At 38.7% G+C, this 10,000-nt stretch overlaps 2 protein-coding genes across 2 annotated transcripts in view; one reads left to right on the top strand and one right to left on the bottom strand.

Moving 5' to 3' along the window:
- Window positions 1–8,749, bottom strand: part of LOC138052951 (sorting nexin-12-like) — a 15,096-nt gene extending 6,347 nt beyond the window's left edge. Inside the window, exons 1-4 of the mRNA XM_068899556.1 lie at window positions 8,525–8,749; window positions 3,466–3,561; window positions 1,653–1,716; window positions 743–803 (exon numbers count right to left, since the gene is read on the bottom strand). Of these exons, the coding sequence (XP_068755657.1) occupies window positions 743–803; window positions 1,653–1,716; window positions 3,466–3,561; window positions 8,525–8,701 (398 nt within the window). The 5' untranslated portion in view covers window positions 8,702–8,749. The remainder of the gene's footprint in view (window positions 1–742; window positions 804–1,652; window positions 1,717–3,465; window positions 3,562–8,524) is intronic.
- Window positions 8,750–8,806: 57 nt separating this feature from the next.
- The window catches only part of LOC138052949 (coiled-coil domain-containing protein 83-like), a 13,550-nt gene continuing 12,356 nt past the window's right edge, over window positions 8,807–10,000 (top strand). Inside the window, exons 1-2 of the mRNA XM_068899555.1 lie at window positions 8,807–9,052; window positions 9,805–9,889. Of these exons, the coding sequence (XP_068755656.1) occupies window positions 8,934–9,052; window positions 9,805–9,889 (204 nt within the window). The 5' untranslated portion in view covers window positions 8,807–8,933. The remainder of the gene's footprint in view (window positions 9,053–9,804; window positions 9,890–10,000) is intronic.

Raw genomic sequence — 10,000 nt, 5'->3', positions numbered from 1 at the left:
TTAAAATATTTAATTATAAATTATCATGGTAAATTTGCATGATCTGCTTGTGTGGTCAAGTGGATAAGAGAGTGGACAACAGATCCAGGGAGTTCAAGTTCAAGTTCGGGTGAGTATAAAGAAAGTCTTGAGTATACTGTGTAAAGTCTGTCATAGAGGGAGTGGGCATAAGGGAATGCAAGGAGGGGGGCCACCTGGAAAATAAGGGGGGATAGAGGTGATGGGGAAGATGAGGGAGGGGTGGGAAAGTAAAAGAAAAGAAAGAAATAACATTTTCTTTTTTAGACCCCCTAAAAACCACACCCCTGTTTTTTAACTACACCCCCAAAAAAGGAAAATCCCTTTTTTAGACAGTTGATAAAAATACCAGTACAATTAAAATTGTACCAATTCAATATATTTTGTACCAGTTCAATATATTCTGTACCAGTTCAGAAAAAATTGTACCAAAGGAACAAATTGTACTACAACATATACACTGTCACAACGGCTGAATTTATATCTTCAGCAGCAGTTTTGTTTGCTTTCACCATTAGTTCTTAGCAAAGTTTACATGTAAAATAACTGAGAAATGTCCTTGCTTATACACTCAGGGGTAAGTGTTGAAATATTCCTCTTGATTCCTTAAATGAAGAGTCATATAATCTTGACAAGCAGTTCATGAAAAACTCTTGACTAAGTAACTATTAAATTAAGCGTTTGTCACATCTCTAACTATGTTGACACCCCTTTTTTGTCTCACCTATTAATGAATGCTTCCAAGCCTTGTCTTCTTTCCTCAATAAAATCATCTTCAAAAATCCCTAAAGAAGAGTTCAGAGAGATACCTCAGTGATTATTTGTATTGGAAAAGCTCTACTATCGTTTTCAGGATCCTCAAGAAACATATAAAACCATGGCAGCAAAACAATAAACAACATTCCTAAAAGGTTTAAAAATGCAATTTAACTTGGTTACTGACGATGAATTAGTTTGCCTGGCATGGCATCAACATTATTTTATAGAGGGTTGTGTGGTATACAGTGTAGTGGTGGCCTTATTATTCTGGTATGAGAATGTGTTGGCTGCTGTTCTCGCCCTGTCTTCAGGGTCTTTTCAGGGTGGTTTTGAAATGTCAGGTCAGAGTTGTTCTGGTGCACAAGTTCTGTACTTTATGCAAGCCCCTTCACTCATGGATTACTTTAGTCGCTTTGATTTTGGCAGTTCATTCAAGGTACCTGGTCTAGATCCAGCACAGGGTTTGGTGTGATGGATCTTGGCTGGGTCACAGGTAGTCATGGATCATGGGATGTATCGACCTTGTTTCAGGTAGACAACAGAAGTTCCCAATTCCATGGTCAACAAACCTAAATTTGTGACCAAGAAGTCAAAAAATGTGAAACCATAACACACACAAAAGATTATCATATCCATCATACAATGTCATTGGTTAACCTACCCATTTTTACTGATTATTTATCATACAAAAGTTTAAACAAATTCTCAACCGTTATTTCTCAAACAGCCCAGCCAAGAGCTCATAAAACAACAAAAACTTTGTTAAAACAATTCAGCAAGACTGCAATGATAATGTGCTAATCTTTGGCAACTTCCCTATGATAAATAGAATGAATTAAAACAATATTTCATTTCAAGGTAAAACTCTCCCTTACCATCATCTCCTCTGAACGGTAATTGTTTCTTTAGTGCATCACCAGGAAGTGGAGGGACCACAATCTAAAAAAATGTCCGTTACAGCATTTCACAAATGGGCTAAAATCTTATCAGTGTTCTTATCTATCAGATCTACCGTATTTACCCATGTATAAGTCGACCTTTTATGGCCTCAAAAGAAGCTCCAAAAATCGCCCTCGACTTACACATGGTTCAATGGCTTAGTAACCTGGCGCAATACCTCATGTTTGCGTGCAAGCATCGTCACTCGTGAAAATGCTGGTTGGTAATGAATGTTTTTTATTCTTTATACAAACCTGGCAGATTTAAATGCTTTAGCAAACTTCATATTGTTTGGTTTATGAGTTTTGTTTTGTTTGTCATTTGAGAAATTATAAGTCAAGGACCAATTAAACCTTGCACATTTTCGCATCATTCGCAAGTTATTTTCAAAGACTGACTCCTGCTTCTGTGATGTTGAATTGTGCTTAACCTCTAAAGCCCTTTATCCTTGAACAACGAAACAGGTGAGTTTGAGGTTTACATGTTCGATTTTCTGAGAACGTTTTCGAAACTCAAGGAAAAAATGCCCGCATAATTATACAACAGCTGCTGAACAACAAAACCATTAAGCGCTTGAAATCGAAGAATACAAGATTAGTGTTCCATGAACATTTAACAAAGAAATTAAGAAATTGCGTTTTTTGCCATCAAAAATGGGGGGTTGACTCATACATGGGATCGACTTATACACGGGTAAATACGGTAGGTATAAGAAAAGGCCACAGGTAGCCCACACTCTGTCTTTCAAATTCCCTAACCCTACATGTAACCCTAACCCTTCATCATCATCCATATACTGTATTATATTGAAATTCTACGATAAAGATTCTAAAGAATTCTATGAAATAGAGATTCTTTCCCTTTTAAGGGTCAACCTCCACTCCTCAAAGAATAAGTGATGAAAATGATAATAATTATGTGTAATCATATTTTTTTTTTTTTGTTTTTTTCGAAAAAGTGTTTGTAACTGAAAAGAAATAATAAATTTTATAATTGCTTAGCTTCACTTTTAAATTTCATGGCTCCTGCCACCTTGAATATTTGTGATGTGCTTGGGTTGCCCAATTGTTTTAACACAAAGGACTCTCGTATCAAAACAAAAGAGCAGCCATAAACCATCACAATAACACTATTCAAGATGGCAACGCCTGTGGAAATTGAAAAAAAACCATTCCTTAAAACATTGACCCCTGGGAGTGAGACGAACCAGATTTTACTCTTGTCGAATACCAGATGATTCTGCTCGTCAACCAGGGGCCATTTGAGGTGTCAATCGGTTAAGCAGTGAAAAATGATGTCCCCTCGATTAACCCATTTACCCCTGGGAGTGGTCAAGACGCAATTTTTTTTTCTCTTGTCAAACACCCGACAATTTTGCACGTCAACCAGAGGAGTCCTAAGGCTTTGAGGTGTCAGTGGGTTAAATCAATTCATTTCTGATACAAGTGTTATATTATTTTGAAAAAATCTTTAAACAAAATCTGATTGAAAACATCATTTTCTGTGGGTTTAAATTGTCTTTCACTTGGAGTGGGGAGTTCCCTTAAAGTGACTTCTAGTTCAAAGGTCACTAATGGCCTTCCCAGGTCAGCTAATTCAACCATGTTCATTTTCACTACATGTAGGACGGGTGCACTGAAACTACTGCAGACATGAGAACCACAAAACAGGTTAAGCCAAAGCTTCTGGTGCCCTTATGATTTGACCAAAAGCTTGGCTTAAGTTTAACTATTTTGGACTGGTCATTACCTTACTGTCCCTCTCCAATTCAGTTCTTAGCCATTTGAAGTCACTATATCGTCTCCTTACAGTTGATTCTTTCACTTTAAATACTGGAAGATTTGTCTATAAAAAAAAGATATCCATTATTATTATTCAACACATTGTGACAATGTCCAAATATGGTCATAGCATGCTCAATTTTCGTTGTGCGTACTCAACAGTCATCCAGCGATATACGTAATTTTGTGTCGCAGAGAAAATTGGTAGTTTTTCCAGCTCTTTTTCCCAATAAACATAGAAAATTGTGCTTTGTCATCGATGAGTTGAATAATAAAACAATTATTGTCCTGCTCAATTTCATTATCCTGCCGAATTTCATTGCCTGATTTTAGCCCACTCGGCCTACGGCTTCGTCCGCTGAGTATCAGGCGATATTCCACACGATTTCGCAGGATAATAGTTAATTATACAACACGTATCTCTCAATTTTTTTCCCAGCCAAGTAGGTATTCAATTTGGAATTGGGGAGGTACACATGATGATGGGCCAATCAGATGCCTGTTAATCCATGTAGACCATTTCCGTGCATCACAAACACAGGAAGATTTGTCTGTCACAAGAGAGAATCCATTATTGTGCCTTGGAAGAGAGGAGACACTGCTCTTAGAGTTATGACCCAAGCATCCATTGACACAAAATTCTAAGACCATTAAGTTTTATCCTTTTTGTAATAGTTTGTTCTCACTTTAATTTAACAGCTATCCCTAGACTTTTTTTCTTGGGAATCGAAATAATAATAATAATAATTTTTTTTTTTTTTTTAAAAAAAGAAAAACCTTTATTGAAAATCAGTCAGTTAATACAGAAATTATTAACAACATAAAAAAAATATTCTGTTCCAATTACAAAAAACAGTTCAAGTTCATTGTTCATTTACACAAGCAAACAAAAACAAAAAACAAAAATATATATGCACATGTTATTGTTATTATTAGTATTAATATAAATAACTTTATTTTAATTCGAATAAAACTCTTTAGAAATATATCTATAAGTATATAAAACAATCACAAATCTAAAAAACTATTCCCAGTAATAATAAAAATGTATATATAAAAGTTATAGAACCTAGATTTTCGCAAGGCATCTATCTAATTCAAAGTCCACTTCTTGAACATTACTTCTAATTGTTCTTTTAGCTGTTCTTGACCCTCTAAGACAGAGTAGAGCCGACCTAAGGATGGCAAAGGAGACTTTAGAACGTATCCAAGAGACGGCGGTGGCATAGTCCTCTCCTTTCTTCGCTGCGACTAGCTCTGCCAACCTGTTATGGTATCTCTCGCACTCTTCTCCCATGCCACCTGTTGTTGTAAATACTAATGGTGTAAATGTTCCCTGTTCCACGTCCATCACTCTTCGCGTATACAATAATAATAATAATAATAATAATAATAGTAATTCTTACTATTATTATTATTATTTTTTTTTTGACTTTCTGTAGAGTGACCTCCTTGAACAAGGTGCTCTGTCTAATTTTTGTACAGTTGTCTAGAAACCACCAAATTCTCGTGCTCTCAGACTTGATCTTAGTCTTCAAAAACAAACTCTCCACAACCATCCCCTTCTTGTCAAACTGACACCTCCTAGCTATTCAACCAATCCATCACTTTCCTCCCAAGCCCAGTCCCCTTCCTCGTCTCCACAACCCGTCCAAATCCTGCTGCCATTCCATAATGCTCTTCTCAATCCTCCTTTGCCACCTGTCTGTGTTTCTTCTTCTTGAACTTGTTACCTTTCTTCTTCCCCGTCAGCCCCAACCTGTCCACCACTGCAAACAACGCAGTATACAAAAGTCTACTGATCTCAGACACTGACATCCCATCCTTTACAAGATTATGCATCAGCCCTTCCAAACCTTCACGTCTCTTCTCACTTTCCTCCTATCCTAAGCCTTCAAACCAGGAACACCAAACCAACTGCTCACTACCAAAGACTGCTCTCATCTTCCAAAGTTCATGTACCTCCTTCTCCTCCTTGCTCACCACTCTAAGGCCATCATCATCGAGAAAAGTAACCTAATTCTCCACAACCACTTTAATTTGACCTCTCCATTGATGCCACCCATCTTCCCCTTACCATGCTGTCCTCCAGCCATCTCCTCGCCCTCAGCACCAAAACAATCCAGCTCCTCCGCAATTACTTTGACCCCTCTGTCGATACCTTTGACCACCATATCCATGTCTTACATCACCCCACCTCCACCTTAAGCGACCTTGAAATCTACCTCACTATCGGTTTTGTCTCCTTCACCCACAGCCTCTGACTCTGTAACTTGTAACACCATCTGCCTTCCCCACTTTCAGCATCAAATCCCACAAACTCTTCCTCGTCATCACTTTCCCCAAACAACTCATTCCACTTGGCTTCACTGATCACCACCTTCTCCTGATTCGCACCATTCTCCTTTCAGATCTCATCCTTTACCATCTTCTTGATCTCACTCCTCTCCATCTTAGTCAACAGATTATTCAGCTTGATGCACTTCAACTATGAGATCAAACTGGGTTCCTTCCAAACACTAAAACCTTCTTGGTCCCACAATTAAGCCTTCACCTTCTTGATATACCCTCCCATCTTCTTCCCACCACTCCTGACAAAACACAATCTCGACCCCAGAGCTCTTTTCTTTACTGAGGGAAAGAAGAGCTCTGGGGAACCCTGAAACAAAGTGTCTTCTCATTGTTTTTTTGCAAAGAACAATCAAAAGCCTCTCTAATTGGTGCATTCATGTTAGCATGAGAGTGAGCAGGTGCCGCAAAGTTCAAATAGCCAAATTTTGGCTATAAGAACCCAAATTTTGAGTAGGTGGCTGTGACAATAAGGTGGCGGTAAGGCTGCCTCTCCAAGGGGGTCTGGGGGCATGCTCCCACATAAAATTTTAAAATCTAGAAGCTTGGAAACACGATTTCTAGCTTTCTGGGCATCAAAATCAGCTAACATAATGACAAAATATTTTATGCACAAAAGGAACAGTATTTTTAAGTTTTCAAGACTTTCACTTCATTCAAAGGCAATGAAAGAGTTAGTAATTAAAAATATTGAGAAAGCAAAAATGTCACATTATTCATGAGAAAACAATATAGAAAGTAAAAATTTATTCAAAATACCTTTTCTTTGGAAAGAATGCAAACAATTCAGTCTGGCCACGCTTAAAGTATGATGATACTGTTCTGGAAACAGTGGAAAGTGCTTTGGTCGTGATTGATCGCAAACACACGCAAGATGAAGGAACATATGGCTATAAAAAAATTCTCAAGACAAGTGTAAGCAAATTTCGAACGGTTTTTGTACTATTGCATGGTTAGGCTGTAAACATTTTAAGAGGTTTGCTTTTGAAGAAGTTGTAGACCAAGTAGCTAGTGACTTAAAGACCCACAGCTGCCGGAGCTCCGGCGGTAGCCGGCTTCTATTGAAAGCCCTGTAAGAACCCTATGGTGCATGTTCTCCTGCATAGAGTTTCCCAGAGCCTTGGGTCAATCCAAGGCTCTGGTGATGAGAAAGGACAAGACACTCCCACAACAGATCCCTTTCCACATACCTCCACTTACACCTGTTCTTCTCTGTCTTTCTACCTTTTCCAATCACACCATCAAGCTTATCACCTTTCCTCGTCAAACCTTTACAGTCTTTGGTCCCTTCTTCCTTCCCACCACAAACTTGTGATGACACTGGCCTGGTGCCCAGGTATAGCTTTTAAAAAAGCTCCTTCCTTGTCAATGGGATTGAAAGCAGCTCCAGGCTCGTCCACACTTCCGGAACCTAGCCTCTTCTAACAGCAATAATTGCTCATGCTGGATAAGTCTCAAGAAATGCTATAAAGCAATTCAACAGTAATTCACCTCCTTTCAATTCTCTATCAAATCTCCCGATCGTATGTTCAGTTCTCCCAGTAGGGATATCCACTGACACCACTAGGAGCAGTATGCTCACTGGCATTTTCCTCTTGAAAATTATGGGAAGCTTCACCTTCCAGCCCCCAAATCCAAGTCGCACTCCCCAGCAACACCCCACCACATTTTGTTTAGAAACTAACACCTTCTTCCCAAATTTATAATTCTTAAGTATAAGAGATTTGAACCCAGGAGTTACACACCTCTATGGAATTTGATCGTCCTGGTGAAACTAGACCTGGGAAGGACTGATGACAATGTTTGACATTTCAACAACCTGAGAGGAAGTCATCTTCAGAATCAAGCGACAGTTGGAAATTCAAACAAATGTAGTGATGCTCTGGTATGTGTTGGTAAGTGTTGTAATTGGTAGTAGGAAAAGTAATGGTGATTGGTTTGTGAGGATGTAGGATATAGAATGAAGCATCACTACATTAGTTCAAATTTCCAACCATCACTTGACTCTCAAGATGACTTTGATTCCGCTCCGGCTGCTGAAACATCAGTGACTGCCAACATTCCTTCTCGAGCTCAGGACTCCTTTCACCCAGACAATCTAATTCCATCAAGGAATAAAAACCAGCCATAAATTTTCAAATTGCTTGATCTAATAGCAAAAGACACTCATGTTCTGACTACACATGCAAGTCAAAGTGCACAAAATAAGCCCAAATTCAAACGTCCTTAGTAATTAGTCAGAGGAAATCACTGAAACTTACTCCACCATGCATAAAGTGCATGGAACAAATAATTATTATATTAAAGTAAGACTTGCATATTTGCGCGACTGACACTTTTTTCGAAACAAATCTGTGGCCGGGTATTCTACGATAATAGGACATTGTTTGGAGTTAAGTGGGAGGTCGTGTTGCAAAATGCTTTCAAATTTGATTTATTAACAAAATTAATAGAGTTTTATTTGTTGATGTGCAAATAGACTGTAAAACGATAATCGATCCTCACATATGGTTACCGAAATCAAGCACAAGAAACAATCAAGTGACTACATATGCAAGCTGACCCATTATCAACTTGGCCTGAAATGTTTCATGTCTCATTAATAATCGGACGCATTCCGGTTCCGCCAGCTAATATAATGCAAGCTAAAACACGATCCAAATTTATCCTATACCAACCCTCATGCGAACTTCGTAGTCCGTGTACCGCTTCTTCCCGATGCCATGCGTCTCGGGATTGACAACATCGATCTCCAGAAAATTAGCCGGGGCTGCATAAGCGTCATCTAGCGTTTGCTTTTTTGATTCCAGCCGTTTTGTATCTTGTCTATCTCCTATTTCGCCCACCGAGGCCATCTCTTCCAAACCAAGTTAGTTACGTCCGCGAGGCGCGACTCAGGTCCTTTCGTTCATGCTAGTAACCAGTCTCCACTCGATGGATAGGACACAGACCTCGTATCCAAGTATATCGAGAACGAGGCTGTACATGTTGTTTTGTGACAATCGGAGAGTTTCTAGCGAAAAACAAGAAAATGTAACGCTTGCGTAAGGTAATTTCTTTCTTTTGTACCTTTCCTAGACATAACTCATGCCTCCTAAGAAGAAATCCGAAAAGAAAAAGTCTTCTGGAAAGAAGAAAGCAAAAAAGAAGAGCGGTGCATCTAAGGAACCAAAGTTGACTGAAGAAGAAGCCATTGTTGCCTTTCAGTGAGTAATTTCTGATTTTCTTCGCGAAGGGTTTACTTATTGTAGCGTGATCTTTTCTGTTCATGATACATATTGTCTACAAGATATGTGAAACAGTCCGTTTTCAGAAATTATTGACATCCATTGAATTTAATCATGTTTCAACCTCATTGCTAAGCAACAGCTTGGCAGCGTTCGGTTGTCTTGGATGCAGATGTAAAACAGATGTAATTGAATTGAATTTGAAGAATTAGAAGTCAAGTTTGATCAAGTCAAATTAAACTGAAAGTTTGCAGTGGTGGGAAGATGACCACTTTACAGCTGTCTTAGTGCACTTTCCTTTCGCCAGAACATTAACTAGGCGGCGAGACCTGTCAGTTTGCAAAGAAAATGCAACAATTTGAAGGAACACTTGCATGATATTCCCCTCGCATTCTTCTTGCAGCGAATACATCATACTTGAAGTGTGTTAATTGACGGTTTGCATCTGACCTCACTGCAGCCATGTTGGATGACAAGAATAATAACATGTGTCTTTGCTGTAACTGAACTTTATTATTATGCAAATTATGCAAAAATAAATTGTATTGTATTGCCATCCAACATGGATGCCGTGTCACGTGGGTGCAAACCAGGAATTTGGAGGTGTTGTAGAGATAGTCCTTCCAAATGTCCGGTTTGGCCGGTCATCTGTCAAATGGAAAGCGTCCTTTGATGCAGAACTATGTTTAATACTCAGGTCTGGTGTATTTTTTTTCTGATTTCATTCTTAGGATAGAGGTAAAACAAAGAAATTTTGAAGATCTTATGTATGACTTGCAATCTTTGCGGGAGAAGAATGGCAGACTCAAAGATCGAGTAAGAAAAGTAGCCTATATTCTGGGTCTGGAAGGGGGGGTCTGAATCTCGAATCATGGGTGCATTTTCCCTACATTCATGTATCATGTAGTTGGATAATTAGAGAAATCA

The sequence above is a fragment of the Montipora capricornis genome, chromosome 6, assembly GCF_036669925.1.
Source record: "Montipora capricornis isolate CH-2021 chromosome 6, ASM3666992v2, whole genome shotgun sequence".
Taxonomy (NCBI): domain Eukaryota; kingdom Metazoa; phylum Cnidaria; class Anthozoa; order Scleractinia; family Acroporidae; genus Montipora; species Montipora capricornis.
This window is presented reverse-complemented; position numbering and strand designations above follow the sequence as displayed.